General features: G+C 48.1%; 2 protein-coding genes across 3 annotated transcripts; one reads left to right on the forward strand and one right to left on the reverse strand.

Annotated features, from left to right (window-relative positions):
- Positions 1-11,897: 11,897 nt before the first annotated feature.
- Positions 11,898-16,710, reverse strand: LOC123156050 (beta-glucosidase 25). Of its 2 annotated transcripts, XM_044574218.1 has the most exons (14): positions 15,487-16,710; positions 15,283-15,364; positions 15,123-15,189; positions 14,987-15,045; positions 14,222-14,297; positions 14,069-14,140; positions 13,875-13,962; positions 13,494-13,749; positions 13,303-13,418; positions 12,979-13,202; positions 12,864-12,895; positions 12,661-12,763; positions 12,460-12,568; positions 11,898-12,340 (listed from the first exon to the last, which is right to left on the reverse strand). In XM_044574218.1, the coding sequence occupies exons 5-14, from the start codon at positions 14,280-14,282 to the stop codon at positions 12,145-12,147; spliced, it is 1,257 nt and encodes a 418-aa protein (XP_044430153.1). In that variant the 5' UTR covers positions 14,283-14,297; positions 14,987-15,045; positions 15,123-15,189; positions 15,283-15,364; positions 15,487-16,710; the 3' UTR covers positions 11,898-12,144. The 2 variants fall into 2 exon arrangements, with proteins under 2 accessions (XP_044430153.1, XP_044430152.1); XM_044574217.1 differs by having other exon boundaries at positions 15,283-16,710.
- A 283-nt stretch (positions 16,711-16,993) lies between these two features.
- LOC123156051 (50S ribosomal protein L24, chloroplastic) lies at positions 16,994-19,291 on the forward strand. The gene is made up of 4 exons (XM_044574219.1): positions 16,994-17,254; positions 18,417-18,455; positions 18,540-18,767; positions 18,908-19,291. The coding sequence occupies exons 1-4, from the start codon at positions 17,138-17,140 to the stop codon at positions 19,097-19,099; spliced, it is 576 nt and encodes a 191-aa protein (XP_044430154.1). The 5' UTR covers positions 16,994-17,137; the 3' UTR covers positions 19,100-19,291.
- Positions 19,292-21,793: the final 2,502 nt, after the last annotated feature.

Raw genomic sequence — 21,793 nt, forward strand, 5'->3', positions numbered from 1 at the left:
CTTCGGACGAGGCTTCTGGCGCAACCTTATGTCGGAGACCCTTTCGGATCCTCGGGGCCTTCTTATCGGCCTTCTTCTCCGGCACCTGGTAGGGCGCCGGGACCAGCATCTCCGTCAGGAGAGCATTAGCTGGGCTTTCTGGCAGCGGAGCCGGACAGTCAATCTGCTCCGCTATCTCCACATAATCTTGAACAAATATGCACAATTACTTAAGGCTCCCCCATGAATATATTGGGAAGAACCGAATCCGGTGGTAGCCTGAGAACTCACCTGACTAGGAGGCCGCGCGGCGTGGAGCCCACGGTCCTCGGATGTGGGAGGAGGTACTTTGGAGGCCTTGAACAACGCCTTCCACGCGTTTTTGTGCTTCATGCCATAAAGCCTCTGAAGCGTCTGGTGTTCGGCCGGGACGAACTCCCAAAGATTGAATGCCCCCCTTTCGCACGGCAGAATCCGGCGAACGAGCATGACCTGGATCACGTTGACAAGCTTGATGTTCTTGTCCTTCATGCTCTTGATGCAGTTTTGGAGTTCGGTCAGCTCTGTAGATTCGCCCCAGGACAGGCCCCTCTTTTCCCAGGAGGTGAGCCGCATGGGGTTCCGGATCAGAACTAGGGGGCCGCCGCCCAGTTGGCGTCACGTGGCTCGGTGATGTAGAACCACCCCGACTTCCACCCCTTCACGGTTTCCGCAAAGGAGCCGTCAAGCCAGGTGACGTTAGGCATCTTGCCCACCATGGCTCCTCCGCACTCCGCTTGCTGGCCGCTCACAATCTTCGGCTTCACGCAGAAGATTTGCAGCCACAAGTCGAAATGAGGCTTGATGCAGAGGAAGGCCTCGCATACGATGATGAACGCTGAGATGTTGAGGACGAAGTTCGGGGCTAGATCATGGAAATCTAGCCCGTAGTAGAACATGAGCCCGCGGACGAAGGGGTGAAGTGGAAACCCCAGTCCACGGATGAAGTGGGCGAGAAACACGACCCTCTCGTGGGGTCCTGGGGTTGGAATGACCTGCCCATCGTCTGGTAGCCAGTGCACTATGTCTGCAGCCAAGTATCCGGCCGCCCGAAGATTCACGATATCCTTCTCCTTCACGGTAGAAGCCACCCACTTGCCTCTTGCTTTGTACATGTTTAGCTGTGCGGAGAAGACTTGGGCCAGGGCGCTGGAGCTCGAGGGGGCAAGAGTGGGCAAAGGAGGAAGAAGGTGTGGGTAAAAATGGGGAACTCTTATCCCTTTATAGAGGAAACGGAAGCGGTGCGCCTCCCCACTTGCCCGTTGGGAATCGCTCACCTCCCAAGCGCCACGATTGATGGTATGATGGGATTACCCATACCCGTATTGATGAGAATCCCATGATAAGGGGACACGATCTCTGCTTTGACAAGACGTGTCAAGGAAACCGCCTCGCAATATGCGCTGTGGCAGGATGTGGGAAAACGGTTCGGATAATGACCCGACCTTGATGACATGTCACGCTGTCTAGAAAGTTGCTAGCAGATTGCATTTGTGAAATATCATTCTCTCTACGGTGATATGTGAGGATCATTTTGCGGATCCGGACACGGTTGAAGTGTTCGATAATTACCTTGGAGTATTCGGAAAAGGAACCCGCCTTGCAATGTTGAAGACAAGACTGCGCGCCGGACTCATCGTCATTGAAGCCTGGTTCAGGGGCTACTGAGGGAGTCCTGGATTAGGGGGTATCCGGACAGCCGGACTGTATACATCGTCCGGACTATTGAAGCGTGAAGATACAAGGCTCAAGACTTCGGCCCGTGTCCGGATGGGACTCTCCTTTGCGTGGAAGGCAAGCTTGGCAATCCGGATATTGTGTTTCCTTCCTTGTAACCGACTCCGTGTAAACCCTAGCCCTCTCCAGTGTCTATATAAACCGGAGAGGTTGGTCCTTAGAAGGACGAACACAATTACAATCATACCATCATAGGCTAGCTCTTAGGGTTTAGGCTCTACGATCTCATGGTAGATCTACTCTTGTACTACTCGTATCTTCAATATTAATCAAGCAGGAAGTAGGGTTTTACCTCCATCGAGAGGGCCAACCTGGGTAAACATTGTGTCCCTCGCTTCCTGTCACCATCAGCCTAAGACGCACAGATCGGAACCCCCTACCCGAGATCCGTCGGTTTTGACACCGACACTTACCACCAATGTCTTACTTTGATTCAGAAGTATTGTTGGATGAAGCGGCCCGGACCGACATTACATGACCGCATTCATGAGACTGTTTATACCGACGTGCTTTTGTACAAAGGTGACTGGCGGGTGTCTATTTCTCCAACTTTAGTTGAATCGAGTTTGCCTATGGCCTGTCCTTGCGAAGGTTAAAACATCACACTTGACGAAAAATCGTTGTGGTTTTGATGCGTAGGTAAGAACGGTTCTTGCTAGAAGCCCATAGCAGCCACGTAAAACTTGCAACAACAAGATAGAGGACGTCTAACTTGTTTTTGCGGGGCTTGCTGTCATGTGATATGGTCAAGGCATGATGTGATATAAATTGTTGTATGAGATGATCATGTTTTGTAACAAGTTATCGACAACTAACAGGAGCCATATGGTTGTCACTTTATTGTATGCAATGCAATCGCCATGTAATTGTTTTACTTTATCACTAAGCGGTAGCGATAGTCGTAGTAACAATAGTTGGCGAGACGACAATGATGCTACGATGGAGATCAAGGTGTCTCGTCGGTGACGATGGAGATCATGACGATGCTTCGGTGATGGAGATCATGAGCACAAGATGATGATGGCCATATCATGTCACACATTTTGATTGCATGTGATGTTTATCTTTTATGCATCTTATTTTGCTTAGTACGGCGGTAGCATTATAAGATGATCCCTCACTAAATTTCAAGGTATAAGTGTTCTCCCTGAGTATGCACCGTTGCTACAGTTCGTCGTGCCGAGACACCACATGATGATCGGGTGTGATAAGCTCTACGTTCACATACAACGGGTGCAAGCCAGTTTTGCACACGCAGAATACTCGGATTAAACTTGACGAGCCTAGCATATGTAGATATGGCCTTGGAACATTGAGACCGAAAGGTCGAACATGAATCATATAGTAGATATGACCAACATAGTTATTTTAGTGCGTTCCTAGAGAAAGCTAAGTTGAAAGATGATGGCACCAACTACATGGACTGGGTTCGTAACTTGAGGATTATCCTCATTGCTGCACAAAGAATTACGTCATGGAAGCACCGCTGGGTGCCAGGCCTGCTGCAGATGCTACTAATGACGTTAAGAACGCCTGGCATAGCAAAGCTGATGACTACTCGATAGTTTAGTGTGCCATGCTTTAGGCTTAGAATCGGGACTTCAAAGATGTTTTAAACGTCATGGAGCATATGAGATGTTCCAAGAGTTGAAATTGATATTTCAAACAAATGCCCGAGTTGAGAGATATGAAGTCTTCAACAAGTTGTACAGCTACACAATGGAGGAGAATAGTTCTGTCAGTGAACACATACTCAGAATGTCTGGGTACCATAACCACTTGACTCAACTAGGAGTTAATCTCATGTATTGCGTGAAAGTTGAAAAAGTTTGAGAACACCAAAAGTATGAAACAATTGCTTGGCTTGTCATTGGGGTTGTGCATGATTTGAATATTTTGTGTGATGAAGATGGAGCATAGCCAGACTATATGATTTTGTAGGGATAACTTTCTTTGGCCATGTTATATTGAGAAGACATAATTTCCTTGTTAGTATGCTTGAAGTATTTTTGTTTTTATGTCAATATTAAACTTTTGTTTTGAATCTTATGGATCTGAACATTCATGTCACAATAAAGAAAAATTACATGGGTAAATATGTTAGGTAGCATTCCACATCAAAAATTCTATTTTTATCATTACCTACTGGAGGACGAGAAGGAATTAAGCTTGGGGATGCTTGATACATCTCCAACGTATCTATAATTTTTTATTGTTCCATGCTATTATATTATCCGTTTTGGATGTTTATATGCATTAATATTATATTTTATATTATTTTGGGGACTAACCTATTAACCTAGAGCCCAGTGCCAGTTTCTGTTTTTTCCTTGTTTTTGAGCTTTGCGGAAATGGAATACCAAACGGAGTCCAAACGAAATAAAACATTCACGATGATTTTTCTTGGACCATAAGACACCCCGGAGACTTGGAGATGAAGTCAAAAGAGCCGCGAGGCGGTGGCAAGGGTGGAGGGCGCGCCCAGGGGGTAGGGCGCGCCCCTGTCTACCCACCACCTCGGGACTGCTCTGACCTAACCATTGCCCCTATATATTCACATATATCCCCAAACCACCAGAAGCATCCACGAAAACACTTTTCCACCGCCGCAACCTTCTGTACCCGTGAGATCCCATCTAGGGGCCTTTTCCGGCGTCCTGCCGGAGGGGGATTCGATCATGGAGGGCTTCTACATCAGCTCTATTGCCCTTCCGATGAAGCGTGAGTAGTTTACCTCAGACCTACGGGTCCATAGCTAGTAGATAGATGGCTTCTTCTCTCTCTTTGATTCTCAATACCATGTTCTCCCCGATGTTCTTGGAGATCTATCCGATGTAATCTTCTTTTGTGGTGTGTTTGTCGAGATGCGATGAATTGTGGATTTATGATCAGCTTATCTATGCATATTATTTGAATCTTCTCTGCATTCTTATATGCATGATTTGATATCTTTGTAATTCTCTTTGAACTATCGGTTTAGTTTGGCCAACTAGAATGGTTTTTATTGCAATGGGAGAAGTGCTTAGTTTTGGGTTCAATCTTGTAGTGTCCTTTCCCAGTGACAGTAGCGGCAGCAAGGCACGTGTTGTATTGTTGCCACCGAGGATAGAAAGATGGGGTTTACATCATATTGCTTGAGTTTATTCCTCTACATCATGTCATCTTACTTAATGCTTTACTCTGTTCTTCATGAACTTAATACTCTAGATGCAGGCAGGAGTCAATCGATGTGTGGAGTAATAGTAGTAGATGCAGGCAGGAGTCGGTCTACTTGACACGGACGTGATGCCTATATTTCATAATCATTGCCTTAGATATCGTCATAACTTTGCGCTTTACTATCAATTGCTTGACAGTAATTTGTTCACCCACCGTATTATTTGCTATCTTGAGAGAATCCACTAGTGAAACCTATGGCCCCCGGGTCTATTTTCCATCATATAAGTTTTTGATCTACTATTTTGCAATCTTTTACTTCCCGATCTATAAACCAAAAATACCAAAAATATTTACTTTACCTTTTGTTTAGTTTATTCTATCTCTATCAGATCTCACTTTTGCAAGTAACCGTGAAGGGATTGGCAACCCCTTTATCGCGTTGGGTGCAAGTTGTTTGATTGTTTCTGCAGGTCTTGGTGATTTATGCGTTGTCTCCTATTGGATTGATACCTCGGTTCTCTAACTAAGGGAAATACTGATCTCTACTTTGTTGCATCACCCTTTCCTCTTCAAGGGAAAAACCAACACAAGCTCAAGAAGTAGTAAGCGGCGACTATGGAGTTCAACTTTGCCTTTGAAGGGTGTCCTCTCTGGTCTTCGATGACAGAGTCATCGGCTATTATGGTACGCGGTCCGAGTGATAGTGAGTGTGTGTTGTTGAGGCTAGTACGTCAAAGCGGTGGCCTTGGAAACACCACATCATGGCACTGGATGGCCTGTCACGCATTCCTGCGTCGAGCTCCAACTCAGAGCACGACACAGTGGGGACGAGGCACCGCCGGAGGGGTTGCACCGCAACCCTAGGGTTGGGGCGCCAGGCGGTGGTCATCATGTCTGGCAAGGTCGCGGTCACGTGCTTCGAGCCTCTAGTACTAGCAGGTCCAAGCGCCATTTGTGCGGGCACAATGGATTCGGGTCTGACCGTTGTTGTGCGCACTCCTACCGGGAGCCGTTAAGAGCCATGCAGACGAGCATCTCCTCCTCGTCTCTGCATGGGACGAGGTTCCAGTCGATGGATCTAGAGAGTCCAAGGTCAGATCCGCTGCCCATCGTGTCGGTGAAGGCCGGGGATCACCGGAATGAAGCTTGGGGGAGGAGCGAAGTGGACTGGAGTGGCTAGGGTTTTGTCCGTGATGCGGATAGAGACGGATTTATATAGGGTCGAGGTGGGCCAGTGTGGGCCAGATCCGACGCGGCCGACGCATCCGAGCCTCCCCATATCCGCCCTAGAGCTGAGCTGAATATGAAGGATGCTAGTCGCCTAGTCAGCCCGGGCGTATAGGGCCAATATGCATGAGGGGTGCGGCTGGGTCGAGATATTGCAATCGGTCACTGACCAGGACGTTTGTCCAGAGTATAGGGCGCGTTTCAAGAGTCCGGTTATAGATGTTCTAAACATAGCCATGAGCTAACTGGATTTTCAAACTTTTCTCTCACCATTTCCCAGTTAGATATTTGGCTGGCTGGCGACAAAGCCTCCCCGACCCCCTGTTGTTGTTCTTTGTCTGTGTAGGCGGATACTTGTTATGCGGTGGTGGAAACACCAGGTTGTTGTGGCATGCACCATTGTAGGAGCAAGAGCAGTCGGGGCGGTGGTGGCTCTTGTTGGCGGCGTGCGGTGTGCTGAGGATGGAGGATGAGGATGGCAGCAAGAGCACTAGGGGAACGGGGGCGGCCATGGTGGATTTGTGGTGCCGCGGTGGTCCGATATCCATGGTGATGGAAGTTGGTGTTGGTGTTGGCGAGTTATCTAGGATGCATTGTTGCTACGAGCCAAGGAGGATTGCGGGGGCATGACGCAATGATGTTCGATTTGATAAGCTCTAGGTGATGTTGTCCCGGACTAGGGGTCACTCACCACGTCATCTCCCGGCAAAGTGGGCCCAGCCAAAGACTCCCCATGATGGTTCACTGGTGGGCCATCTCCAGAAGGCCCATGACGCGTAGAAGGAATGTTCCCGAAAACTTGGCACATACTCCAAGACTTAGAGGTCGTATACAATGCGATTACCTTATACGTAGCTGACTTATCTGTAACCTTAACCCCCTGGTATCTGGTCAAATGACAATAATCTCATTGTAGATAAACCTGTACTTTTTTGCTCCATGCCAAATCAATACAAACACAAGAAAGATGTAGGGCATTATCTCTTTAAGAGAGCTGGAACCTGCGTAAAACCGAGTGTCCTTGTTACCATTGCATCTAGGCTACTAGCTCGGGACGCCCTATCCGAGATTCGCCATAATCGATTCCGTCACCAGGTGAAAGCTTAGCACCGGCTTTGGTGGATGTTGACGATGACGACATCCGCAAACGCTATCACCCTCTTTGTAGGTATCGTCTAAGAGAATCTTCACTTCCAATGTCATTTGAATCTTGAGCTCTCTAGGTGAACACCCAAATTTCGACCTTGGACGAAGTGGGTGTCGACAACATATATGACGCCTCCCCATTGTGGGGCATCGCCTTGGATGTCACGTCTTCCTTCATGCTACTTCAGTGGTTCGTGTCGTTCAATGATTTGCCATCCACTAGGAAGGTGCACGCCTTGAGGCCAGTGTGGAAGCCGAATCAGCGTCTCTGGAAATCGAATTTGGCTTATAGGGCGTTTGCTCTCGTCCCGTGGGTGTCAGAGTCGTCGGCTAGTTCGGTACGCAGCCCCGGGGCCGGTGATTGTGTGTTGTTGAGATTGGGCAGCAGATAATCACTAATTCACATTGTTCATTACCAAATTATCAACAAAGCCTTGATGTGGGGTGGGGGGGTCATGTCCGTTGTATTACAGTAGAAGTCAAACTGTGTATGCTTGTCCTCGGCGTCTCGCCAGGTTATTAAGTTATGTTTCAGCAATAAAACTGCTTACCGTTAGACAGCGAGATGTAAAAGGTCAGCTTTGCCGATCTTGAACCTCGTCAAGACTCCTAGCCGCCAAGCGAGTGTCTCCATTGCGTTTGGTATTTCTCTGGAAACAAACATGGGACGTATCTCGGTCTCTCACCATGTACTCCGTTCTCACTACACAGTTATCTTATCCACAAGAAGTTTCCCATCTGGTTGCCCACGGTGGTCACCGTGCTGCAAGCCAAGAAATTCCACCGGCCTCTACCCAAAGTTTCCACGGAACCTTCGATCAGAACTCAGAAACCCACGCGGAGCGTCCCGGCGCGGCTGAACCGCCGGAGGAACCCTGCTCGGCTTTTGCGCTACAGGCGCAGCTCATCGAGCAAAGCCGCGAACTCCTGACTTGAGTCGGGGAATCTCGTCTCTACTCTCGTGTACGGCATGTTCGTTGCAGTACGCACACTTTTCTGTGGTTTCCACTCCTCTTTCCCCCACACGCTGACAAATATCATACTCCATGAGCGCCTGGCGACAAGTTCACTCGTGCTACCTGCCTTCCCGCCTTGTTGTCACTACCGCCTCCTTTCACATCTCGTACCCGCATTTTCCATGTGTGATTTATTCCACTTCATCGTCGTCGTCACAAAGTTGTAATATGCATATGCACCCGATGAATATAGAGAGAGTTGCACCAAACTACAGTGGCAATAGATAATCACTAATTTTACACTGTTTATTACTCCCTTCATTTCAGAATGTAGCGCACCCACGTTTTCCGAGATCTAAGTTTGATCGTAAATTTAACCAACGAGACCGACTGCGGCGGGAGCAAAAATTGGGATAATTGACGACGACACCCCTTGTTGGCAAATCCTTGATCATATGCCCCCGCCGCTGTCTCTAACATGTGGGGTTTAAGTGCCCCGGGGGGGGGGGGGGGGGGGGGTTATCATCAAATCTCCCGCAAAAATTATAGTACTGAATTCGTATTTTCGATATAATTCGGTGGTACAATTTTTGTTCCCGCCGCAATTGGTCTCATTGGTTGAATTTACGGTCAAACTTGAATCTCGAGAAGCGCAAACACACTACATTGTGGAATGAAGGGAGTAGTAAATTATCAGTAAATATTTGATGTAAGGGGTGTTCAGTGCCCCCTTGTCTCTGCCACGGGTTATGTCCATATTACAATAGATGTCCAACTGTGTATGCTTGTCCCCTCGTCGTCCTGGCCCCCACCTCTGGCGAGCCGCTCCTCCCCCGCCATCCCCTGCCACCGCGGGCGTCCCCCTCCTCACACGCCTCCGCCCCCTCGGCCCGCACCCCCGGGACCATCCCCGGCGATCCTCGGGCGCTCTCCCGCCAGGTGCTGCTCGTGTCAGCCGGTCGGCGGCGGTTCCAACGATCCTGGCCGCTGCCATGGTCTCCGGCGGCCCTCCCCCCGAGCCATGGTGATTGCTCTTGTGTCAAGACGGCGATGCTTATGTGGTTGTGGCTGGCATAAGGCTTCCCGTGGTGGTCTCGGGCCGGGGCTGTTTCGGTCCCGGCGGCCTCGGACCTGCGTCTCTCCGGTGTCCCCCGCTGCTGGCGTCCCCTTCCGAGCAGCTTCGGCCTCTGCGACTAGGTACCTGCGTTCCTTCCAGATTACCTTGCTCGTCGATGCCCCGATGGTTAAGGCCACGGCAGCTCGGATCTGCGTCCCTCTAGTCCTTGCTTGCCAGCGTTGCTGGACGCCGTCGTTCCAAGATCCCCGCTTGGTTCGCCTTGTCGCCCGCCCTACCCTGTACGCCTCAAAGTCTCCCCCTTTTGCCAGATCCTATGCTCGCGGGTTTGGAGGCGTTGCCACCCTTCGACGGCAGGTGCAGCCCCGTCAACCCCTTCCTGACATGGTGGTTCAGACCAGCGTTGACCTCCCCATCTTCGATTCCGGACTCGGCGGCTATGGGATAGCTCAGCTTCAGGCCAGGGAGAGATCCCTGTTCGGCTTGCCGGTGCTGGCAGTGACGGCGCCTGCGGGTGTCGTTTTCCTCTTTGGAGGCGCTGCCAAGGCCTTCAGCTGCGCCCCTCTTCGAGCTCAGGGGAAACCCTAGGTCCGGGTCCCTCGGACCGGATAGTGACGGTGTCTCGGTGTCGTATTCCTTCTTGAAGGCACTATCTTGATCGCTCGCGGTGTCCTCGGTTTTGGCTCAGATGATGTTGGAGTTCTCGTTGGCTTGGCATTGCCGCCCTTGGCTCGGGTCCGGTAGGTTTAGCTGTGTTGTATTCTTTGTACGGGCTGAGCATCCCTTGTCCCCCTGCTCCGGGAACCATGTACACGCATGCCTGCATTCGTGTCATGTGTTGTATCCCCATGTACTCATTCTACTCCTTCTATCAATGCAATGGTACACAAGTTTTTGCGTATTCGCGATTTTTTTTCCAGCGATTAAACTGCTTACCGTCGGATAGTGAGATGTCAAAGGTCAGCTTTGCCAATTTTGAACCTCGTCAAGACTCAAGACTATGCTACTGTATTTCTTAGCCGCCGGGCGAGTGTGTATGTGGTGCGTTTCTCCATTGCGTTTGGTATGAGGTATTTCTCTGGAAATGACGTACGTATCTCGGTCTCTCCCCATGTACACCGTTCTCACCACACAGTGGCTATCTTATCCGCAAGAAGTTTCCCATCTGGTTGTCCACGCTGGTCACCGTGCTGTAAAAGCCAAGAAATTCCACCAGCCTTTACCAAAAGTTTTCCGCCGAACCTTCGATCGGAACACAGAAAAACCGAAGAAACCCAGACGACGGAGCATCCCGGCACGGCCGACCCCCTGCTCGGCTTTTGCACTGCAAGCGCAGCTCGGGCAAAGCCGCGAATTCCTTATTCCTCGTGTACGGTCAGTTTTTTAGTTACTTCGTTCGTCCGTTCCCCAGGGGGGCCGGGGCCCGGATAGCTTTGGCTTTGGCCCGCACACTTTTCTGTGGTTTCCCCTCGTCTTTGCCCCCACACGCTGACACGCATGAGCGCCCGGCGACGAGTTCACTCGCACCTGCCCTCTCGCCCCGTTGTCGCAGCCCACCTCTTCCCACATCCCGTCTCCGGACGCATTTTCCATGTGTGATTTCTTCCTCCTCATCGTCGTCTTCTCCTTCTTCTTCCCCAATTATCATTTCTGCATAGGCCGTCGCTTTCGCGGCCCTCCTCCCACCAGTGATCAGCAGAATGTGTTGGAAGCACGTTGCCGTGTTGGCAACTGACTCACCAGCAAACAAAAACAGGGAAAAAAGCACCCACGTCAAGGCCTCCACGTTGGGGAAATTCAGGAAAAATTATGTTGGAAGCTTTGGGGGAAATTCAGGAAGCTATAATGTGCGAGCTAGCTCGCGCATGCATCGAGGACCCATTGGGGGGAAACTCAGGAGTTCTGCTCGGAAAACAGTTGGGTTTCCGAGGGAATCCGGAGGAAAATGCGTGGGCTGCGGCGTGGCACATGGCGCCCGAAAGGCGTTTTGGTAGCATCCAAGAGAATAAGTCGGGCAGGTAAAGCAGCTCAGGTGAAACTGCGTGCGTCCAGACCAATCATCCCGAGGCAGGGCAGCTCGGCGTTTTACTCGCAGCCACAAAGCTTGGAGCTGGAAATTACATGGGGGAAGAGAGGAGGAGAATAGCTCGAAGTTTCAGGGGAGAGGGACCATTGCTGAAGCTGAACTCAAGACCTCAAGTTGCCGGGGCCATGCGGCCCCCAACGGACGGCATCTTCAACTTTTCAGGGTTTGTCTTCGTCTGCACAAGCACATCTTAAAGTTCAGCAGCTCGAATCACTGTGTGTGTGTGAGCACATCTCGCCGTCAGTTCAACGGACGGCGTGGTCGATGGTCTCGTGAGTTACATTTTGCTCATGAGATATGCAAGTATGTGTGATATGCACAGCTGAAACAGTGACTGAAGAATCATTGTGTGCTGTTATCCACAGGGCGGCCGTCGATCTTCGGAGCCAGAACCTGGCTCAACTTGCAACTAGCATCTCACCGTCTGCCATTTCAACTTTGAGGAGAGGAAAACAAAACAGCATCAACATAAACCAGTAGAATAAAAGGGATAGAATGTATAATTCTCTTGTTGATGATCTCTGTAAGACTGTCACATCAATGTACAAGCACGATTGTGCCACGTTCGACTGAGTGGCTGACGCCCGTGTAGGGAATTCTCCAGTTACATTTTTGCCTCCTAAGGTAGTATTATGTACGTACGTGTAAATGATAACTATGCACAATTTACTCTCTCTCAAAAAAAAAAAAAACTTATGCACAATTGGAATGGTGACTTAAGAATCACTGCTGTTGGTTATCTACATGACGGCAGCGGTCTTCTGGTTCTGGGATAGAACCTGGGTGAACCATTCGACGGACGCCTTGGGTATCCTCGTCAGGTTGTTGTTGTAGTCGATGTAGTAGAGGCCGAACCGCACCGTGTACCCCGAGTTCCACTCCCAGTTGTCCAGCAGCGACCACACGAAGTACCCCTGGATGTTGCACCCTTCCTTCCTGCAGCCATTCATTCAGGTTGCATACCCAGCACTTGAGTACCAAAGCTCAACAGGTGATGATCATCTGCGGCGTTGGTGGTTCAGTTCTTGTATAGGAACAGAGAAATGAAACCTCACCTTATAGCATCTAGGAGGTTGGACATGTAGTCGTTGTGGTACTGTATCCTCTTGTCGTCCTGCAGGACATTTTCCAACCTTGAAAACCGGCTGTTTGCGTCGTCCATACCTGACAGACATAAGCAGCTTGTTAATAATCACTGACTATTTATCTAAGGCCAAAGATCTTATCATCTGCCAACACAATCTTCAGATACATACCATTTTCAGTGATGAACACAGGTGGATTTCCATACTTCTCTTTCACATGTTTCATCAGGCTGAACATGCCCCAGGGAACTATGTGCAGCCAATTCGACGCTGCCTGAAAGTCCACACGTAAACATGTATTGCCAATCAAACATGTGATTGCATAAGATGACCAACGACGAAAGTTTAGAGAAAATATGAATCTGCAGGTATACCGTTTCTCCTATTTTCTTTCCATGCCTGTAAGCTGCATAGTGCATGCAGCGAGGAAGTCAGTAAGACTGAAAATGTATTAGGCGGTTTGTAATATCTTCATCTGTCAAGACTGACCAGTTGAAATGACAGCAGCATCGGTTGAAGCATCATTCATGACAAGTTTCCTTACCCGCATCCTGTCGTTCCTAGCATATAATGTCGTGTAGTGGTTTATGCCTACAAAATCTAGTGACCCAGATACTAACTGTGATTCCTGGTTTGAAAACTGGGGCAGCCTGTCGCCTACAAGTTTCTGCATAGAAGCTGGGTAGCGGCCAAAAATTAACGGATCCAAGAACCTGTAATCAGGTTCACAAATTCTCAAGTTAATACAGGAACAAAGCTATCTACAGCAATTAACTTTATGCTTGCATATCAAGTTGGTACTTATTGTCTCACCATCCAAGCTCAAAGTCCATAGCTCGTGCTGCTGCTTCTCTGTCTTCATCGACATCCGACAATGGTTCATACCACTTGGAGTCAAGTGCGATCCCTATGAGGCCTCCTTGCTCTTTCTGCAATTAGTACACAACAGCATTCATTTCTTTTCTTAAGAAACATTACTTAAGGATGTGCTTGCAATGGATTACCTTGAAATGTTGCTTGTAAGCATGAAAAACACCAGCATGAGCTAAGAGTATGTTGTGAGCCACAATATAGGGTTCAGTTGATGATGTACCCTCCTTGCAGAACAAATGAGATATAATGGAACACCTCCCAGGTGCTTGGATGCCAAAATCATAGCCATCAATTGCAAAGTTATGGGGCTCATTAACGGTGATCCAGTGCTTCACTCTATCTCCGAACTCCTTGAAGCAAGTAGAGGCATAGTGAACAAAATCCTCCCTGTGTAATTTATCTGTCAGGATCAACCAAACCAGTATTTTCATGTGAAAATAAAGAACTTTTATGCGACATAGATTGTATAAGAAAGCTTCATCTGAAGAAGGTCATGCAACAGTGTTACATACACGATTTGCGAGTTTAACCAGCCACCATATTTATCCTCCAGTGCTTGTGGAAGGTCCCAATGGAATAGTGTTACATATGGTTGTATACCTGATGCACAGATACAGAAAAACAAAAAAATGGATATATAATCGTAAAAATGGAAGTAGGCAGCAGCTTGCATTGTGCAGACACTGAAATGTGGAAGACAGATCACCTTTTCCTAATAGAACATCTATGAGGCTGTTATAGTAACTCAATCCTTCTTCATTAGGCTTGCCTGTTCCATCTGGAAAGACAATCATCTATACAGTTAGCAGGAAGAGTGAAGAACATAAATATAATTGAACAGAATTTACCTCAGACATACTTGGGAAGATGCGTGCCCATGAGATAGAGAACCGGTATGCATCCACGCCAATATCCTTCATTAAGTCAACATCTTCCTGCCAGTCAATGCTAGGCTTTTCAGCTATAGATAATTTATTGGTGTAGCTGATCTTCTCATTTTATCATAAACCTAGTCTAAGAATAATAGTAATTGGACAGATATAAGAAATACAAGGCTCTATTTCAGAAAACCTTCTTGCAGAACCAAAATGGCATCTCATATTCAGAATAACCTTAGGAATAGTCTTTCTGCTGTCTTTAATTTTTGAAGCACCATGCCAGAAAAGTGGATTTCTAGTTTGATATATTAAGTTATTGTTTCAACTGTCAAAACAGAAAGGACAAGATGAAACTAGCAACAAAATGCTAATTAGTTAATACATTGATGCTTAGAGATATCAAGTATCTTTTGAAAATGCACAAGCCGATCCACCTTTTTCTAAATTACTAGAAGCAGATAAAATGAGGGGCAGGCAAATTTTATCAGCTGTCAGGACTCAAGAATGCAGGCATGCAGGCATCGGGGGACATTCTTACATGTTGATAAAATAATCTCTAATAAGTTTACCATCAATAACGCTTCACTGAATCAACAGGAAATTATCTAACAAAATTGGATTAACAGGATGCTACGAACCCAACATCAATGACTAAGGAAGAGTTCAAAATTCCAGCTACATATATAGCATAATAAATGAATGAACTAAATCAAGTAAACGAAAAAGAGATTGATTGGTTAACTTACCTTGTAACGATGGTAGTGATCAACAGCAACATCTGCATTGCTGAAATCTATCACCCGCCCTGCAGAAGAAAAACACGACATTCAGTTATACTCTTCAGAGCAGAGTAGTTTTCGCAACAAATCATCATTACTGCACCGGGTCGACTTGCGAGAGTATCCCATATCGTAGGTCCACGCTGACCCTCATTGACAGCACCCTCGTACTGGTAAAATATTGACCAGAAACAACTATCAGAAAAGTAACTAAAGACAGAACGGCTGAAATCAGAGAGAAGGGTATTTTCGCAATACTTGACCTGGTAAGCCGAGGAAGCAGTCCCAAAGGTAAAACCAGGGGGGAAGTCGGCTCTCCGTATGGCCTCGGCACAGGCAGCAAAGCTGACAAGGATATGAACCAGAGTCAAGACACCCATGGTTTTTCCTTGAGTTTGAAGCTCTAACTACTCATGTCTTTTATTCCATGGATGAGTACCAGACAGGATGCTAAGATATATATAAACCTCGGCGAGTTGGTGAGTGTGGGAGGCAACTGGAGGATGAGCTTCACTTGTCTTGAAAGCCCATCACCGTGCGTCTCTGCTAAGTAACTCCTGAGGAGGCCAAATAGGCTGAAATATCTCTGTCAGCAGGACCTTTGATCAGCAAGAGAAGTGAACTCCTTGACACGTCCTGTTGTGAAGTGGCATGAGTGAAGCAAAGGAAACCTTTGCTTGTGCGCAAGAATCTCAGACTCCAGGATTCATGGATCAAAGCTGCACAGATAAGCCGGAGCGTATTCGGAATCTACTCCAGTCTGAGAATTGTGCCAAGTTCTTACTACATAACTACCAGCATGGAGATGAGGGAAGGCCCCATTATTAGCAAGATGGTGCCTTTTTCTTACTAAAGACTAAAGCGCCATTCTGATCCCCGCAAGATATTAAGAATAGTTTATCATTGACATGGTGCCAAGTGATGACTACGGCAATTATCCAATAAAATAGACAACCTATTGTTATCCATTTCGTTTGGCAACGCCGCATGCTGCCAAAACAAGCAGTGTCTGCCTACATTTTGATCACAACATGTCCCATCCATATGCTCAGCATCTGTTTCAAGACCCAACGAATTATAAGGAAGAGAGGCAAAGAATCTTAATAAAGATCAGGGGCTCAACAGTCCCCCTGCAGTCGCACTCACGCTTATCCCATGGGAGACATAATGGCTTGCTTGCACGGCAGGAACAATTCGGGCAACGATTTAACTACTATCCATGGTAGTTACAGGAAAGGGACGGGGTCGATCCGGCGATGGTGATCCGGTGGAGCGAGCGGCTGCGCTCGCTGGCCGCCTAACTGCCCCGGAATGCGGCGCAGATCAGCACATGTCTTGGTATTTCATTTCGTGTATATCCTATGGCTCGTGGCGAAATAATGCAGAGAAACGCGGCCGTTGGGGGCACATGGATAGGATTCGGAGTCTTCGGTTGAAGGCTCGAAGCTGCCGCGGTGACGCCATGATTGGGATTTAGGAGAGGAGGATATCGGATGTGGCACGTCACCCTCCTCCCGTAGATAGATAGATTGGGGCCTGGAATCGCAAAAGGGGCGGGGCTGATCCGTCCACGTCGCCGCCCACCGCCACCGCCCAAGCGGAAAAATCACCGTGGATAAAGCGGGGAACTTTTTGCCGGCAATCCGTAGAAAAATGGAGGGGGGAAAGAGACGGGGAGAGGGTCGGTTTTGCTGCTTGCCTCGGCGGTAACCGTCGCTTGGCTTGCGCGCGTCGGCGGCGGGCGAGGGTGGCCTCCGGGAGTCCGGGGGACGCAAGCGACGGCCTCGCGTGCCGCGTGGCCTCGTGGCGTGCTTCCGCTCCGAGGATGAGCGGCGCCCGCGTCCCTCTCGTGACGCCGACGGCTGGCCGACGCGTGACGCCACGAGGAAGAAGACGGGCGGCCCACGGGCCGGGCTGGATACCTACCCGGCGCCCTTTCGGCCCATCAGCGCCGGCCAGAGGCCCGGCCCGTTAAGCATCGAAGCCCATCTATAAACGAGCAAGCAGGAGGCGCTTCCTTCCGTTATCCTGTCCGGGAGCACGGAGCCGCTTCGTTATCCGCTGGCCGCTGCTGCTGCTTCTCTGCGAGTGAGCGAGTGAGGAAAGAGGACGGCGACGATGGCCGGCATGGCGGCGCTGCAGGGCGCCATGGGGGCGCTCTCCGTCTCGGCCGCGAGCACCAGCGCATTCTGGGGCAACCCGCTCGCCGCCACCTTCTCCGCCGCGCCGTCTGGGGTAATCACTAATCCGTGCCGCCTCCCCCCCGGACTCCGCTCCCCCTTTTCTTCCTCAAATCCCCTCTTGCCTGCCATGCTTCTCGGCTTGCAAGCCTAGAGCTTGGGGGAAATGGTAATGCAGGACGGCGACGGTAAATGCCCGCCGTTCCGCCTTGCTCGCTGTTGTGCTGGAGGTTTCTGCTGCCTTTGTCCCAAATTGATTTGTGAGGATGGATTGAGTGGGAGTTGAGAATGTTCGAATTCCTAGATTTTGAGTGTGAGTGTCGATTGGGCAGATTGTGTTGTCTCCCATGTTTTAGAGTAGGGTCACCACCGCAGAATAGTTATGTTTATGCTGCAAATTTTAGTTGTGCCAAATGTGCCGAGGGCAGTGTAAACGGTGTACCTCCAGTTTGTTGCAATCCAGTGGCAGTAACATTTTTAGATTAAATCGGCGATAAAATTTCCATGCTTATTTCTGCTGATCTATTCTCTTGTCACAACTAATGAGACCGTGGACAAGTTTATTTTGTTCTATTCTGCTGGCAGTCTGGCACATATCAAACATGACTTTGTCAGAAACAAATGTTGTATTCATTCTGTCAATAAAAGATGATGGAAACTAACGGGCAGCTTAATTCACTCATAAGACAGCCTATGACAAATGATTGTCATGCTCGTAGTGTATCAGAAGCGTATCACTGAATACAGTTTTTTCAACCCAAAATGGCACTTGATTATACTGAACACATGCTTTCATTTCTATGTCCTCATCACTGTCTTGCCTCTTGAACATAGCCTATTTTACCCTCTTCATATAGTAATTTCACTCATAGCTAATTCCTGACTGAGGAAAAGGAGGCTAAAAATCATACTGAATGTAGTTGTCCCAAAATGGTGCACGGAAAACAGCGAGACAAAATAATTGCTGCTACTTAAGTGATACAGACAGATCTTTTGGTACTTGTGTGAGACACATTTTTGCGAAAAGGAAAAGAAAAGCTCATGCAAAAAATTATAGCACGACCCTACAGTTTCTTACTTGGTCTGTGGTGGCCGTCTGTGTGATTTTGCAACATAACACAACTGATAAATGTGTCCTTTTATATTTTCTTAGAAGTGAATCAATATGTTATTTTCATGTGAAACTTTAACAATCTGTACATATATTTGATACACAGGTCAGATTCATGGCCAAGACAAGCCCAATTGAAATGAGGGTGAGTGCCAATCTGGGTTTATCATCTCATATATACTTTGTCAGCTAGCTGTTGTTAAATGTCAGAAATCCTTCTCCACTGCAGCTTAAGCGATGGGAACGGAAGAAGTGTAAGCCAAACAGTCTTCCTATGCTGCACAAGATGCATGTTAGGGTCGGCGACACGGTGCAGGTCATCGCAGGCCGTGAGAAAGGTAAAGTTGGGGAAGTCGTACGGCTTTATAAGCACAACAGCACTGTGATAGTGAAGGATCTGAACTTGAAGTCAAAGCACAAGAAAGGCACTGAGGATGAACCGGGTGAAATTGTCATGGTTAGTAGTATTTTTCTCAAAACTTGTTCTCTCCATCCCTCTCTTGCCTTGTATGCTCGCATATTTTACCTGGCAAGAACATCGATTCAGTGTCATAATTATTATCTTCTGACGAGACTTTGGGGAATTATTTTTGTCAGATTGAAGGCCCCATTCATAGCTCGAACATGATGCTCTACTCAAAGGAGAAGAACGTGACGAGTAGGGTTGGGCACAAAATCCTCGAGGATGGCACCAAGGTCCGCTACCTGAAGAAGACCGGTGAAGTAATCGACAGCGTTGACAACTGGGTGAAGGTGTTCAAGGAAGGAGATTCTGAGTCATCATCGTAGTATGGAAATGCTGCGCATGCTCTCAACCTTAGCTGCGCTTATTGCTGCCCAAACGCTTACTCGGCTGGTGCCACTGCTTGTACTGTCAGTTTTTTTCTAGCTTCAGAGCCTCTTTTGTAAATTACTACTACTACTACAAAGTTGTCACCATTTTTGCAACGCTTGGTCCAACAAGAAGGCCTTCGTTTTACATTTCTGTCATTTCGATGAATCGTAATGATCGCCCTTTTTTATCATGGTGATGGCCATGTGGAAATGCAGCACCACTGCTCTGTTTTGGCAAGTGTAGCAGAAATACTGCATGTGTATATCCGGCATATGAATGTGAGAAGAAACCGGACACATGTATCGGAATTAGAGATCTGTAACCGGCCATGCCCTGCAAGTTCTTGGAACTGTTTTGCATGGGCGTTGTACCTAGCAATTGTCCATTTGTCCTGTAACATGGAGTATGCCAATTCATGGGCAGCAGGGTTGAATTTCTAATGCATGCGCATGTGTTTCATTATATTATAGGGCACGTTCAGATTTAGCACAGTTCCGAAGGGAGACAGTCGAGATAACTTCCTTTAAGCACGCTTTGATGGCTTTCATTTGATACAACTTTTAGAGTGGTTGGGCTTTTTTAGAACCGTTCGTTCATGTCGATCTAACGGCAGACAAATACGAAGTACTGGGTAGTACTCGGATGAAAGTACATGAAAGTACTAAAACGAGTGGGCCCGGTACTCCTGACAAGGTGGGGACGCGTTTTAATATAGGGGCAGTTTAGTCCTAGGAAAATTTGCAGGTACTCCTGACAAGGTGGGGACGCGTTTTAATATAGGGGCAGTTTAGTCCTAGGAAAATTTGCACGCGCCGCCCCTCTCGTCGAAAACTGCCGCCATGGTGCTACAACTTCCACAATTACTCATCGGCGGCCATCTCCTCCCTCTCCTCCAAGTCCACCGCAGTCATCTCCTCCTTCTCGCCGCTGCAACTTCGCTCCACTCAGGCAACCCCCCACACCCAACCCCTCTTCCATCGAAGCAAGAATCGGCAGATCGAGCTGATGGCCGGCGGCGAGAACACCGACTTCGTGCAGATCGCCGGCGGCGACCAGGTCAAGTTGGCCAGGTTGAGGGAGATCCGTTCTTGGTTTGACAACACAAGGCAGATGAGCTGGACGGCAATGGCCACTTTCAAGAATTTGACGAAGAAGGAGAGGGCAAAGCTTTGCCCCCCGCCCGCACAACCGATTCACAAGATCGAGATCCTCCTCTGGGCGATGGAGCAGGCCAATTCGTCCAGCAAGTGGACCAGGCGGAGGTGGTGGGCGTTCAGATCCAGGGTAGAGCATCCACTGGACCAGGAACCCAACGTGCACGAGGTGCCGTTGCAGATTGTGCAGCCTCCAACCGAGTCACGGGAGACTTCGAAGAGCAAGATGAGGAGGACAGTGGTCGCGACCTCGCTTCCCCGCCGTTCTCCACGCTTCCCTCGCCGCTCTCCTCGTCTGAACGGCGGCGGTAGCTATGTTTAGAGTAAGCTTCACCACTCCTCATCTTCCTACTACTCGTGCTTACATCGTGGTGATACTGATCGTAATAGCTCAGAGAGGGAATGCTATATGGCATTTTAATCTCAGTGAATTGCATGAATATTTGATTACATGGATTTGGAGGATGGATTATGATGTATGTGAACCCTAGGCATCATATGAACCCTAGGACTAATTAGTAATGTTCTAGTGGTAGACACTGAAATATTTCGGTACACATCGGTAGGCACTGAAATATTTTGGTATTGTCCTAGGCAAAATTTGTAATGTTGTAGTGGTGGACACTGAAATATTTTGGTACACACCGGTAGGCACTAAAATATTTTGGTACAATGTTGTAGTGGTAGACACTGAAATATTTCAGTACACACCGTTAGGCAATGTAATATTTCGTTACTACAATTTCAGTACACACCGATGCACACTGAATTATTTCAGTACTGCAGTTTCAGTACACACCGGTACGCACTGAAATATTTCAGTACTGCAAATTCTATACATAGTTGGCATTTTGTCATTTATTTGTGAATTAATCCATGTATCATATGGCCTAACTTTGTACATGAGTTTGGGTCAATTTCATGTCTATTTATTGTTAAAATTTATTGTCATGCCATGAAACACAAGACAAGTCACTGACCTAAGCTTGCAAAGATGCCATATCAATGTTGCTGATATGAATATGCATGTTTTCACCAAGTCTTGTGTCTGAATTAAAACTGAGCATTTTTTCTTGATGGTATCCATGGATCTAGAACTCCTATGAATTTGCTCATGTTGGATGTTTTGTTCTCCATCATTTGTACTAGCATTCCGTGCGATTAGATGCCATGACAAGACCCCTGGCAAATTTATTTTCTTGCCTCCAACATCCCATGTGTGTTTTGCAGGAAAAAACCTGGAGTTCACCAGGCTGGCTGAAGTTGTGAGGCTGGGAGGCTGATGGTGCTGCTACTGGCTGATCCTTCTTGTTTCAGCTTTTGTTCGTCCTTTCTCAAGCCGTTGGACCAGGGCTACTTCCCTATGTGCTGTTAATATATTAAGTAGTTCCTTCGTAGGGAGACACGGTTGGGGAAGGGAAGAAGAGGGGAGATCTCACGTACTTGCCGGAGTTGGCGGCGGCGCTGGTCGAGAAGGGGAGAAAGAAAGATGTG

Source organism: Triticum aestivum, chromosome 7B (assembly GCF_018294505.1).
Source record: "Triticum aestivum cultivar Chinese Spring chromosome 7B, IWGSC CS RefSeq v2.1, whole genome shotgun sequence".
Taxonomy (NCBI): domain Eukaryota; kingdom Viridiplantae; phylum Streptophyta; class Magnoliopsida; order Poales; family Poaceae; genus Triticum; species Triticum aestivum.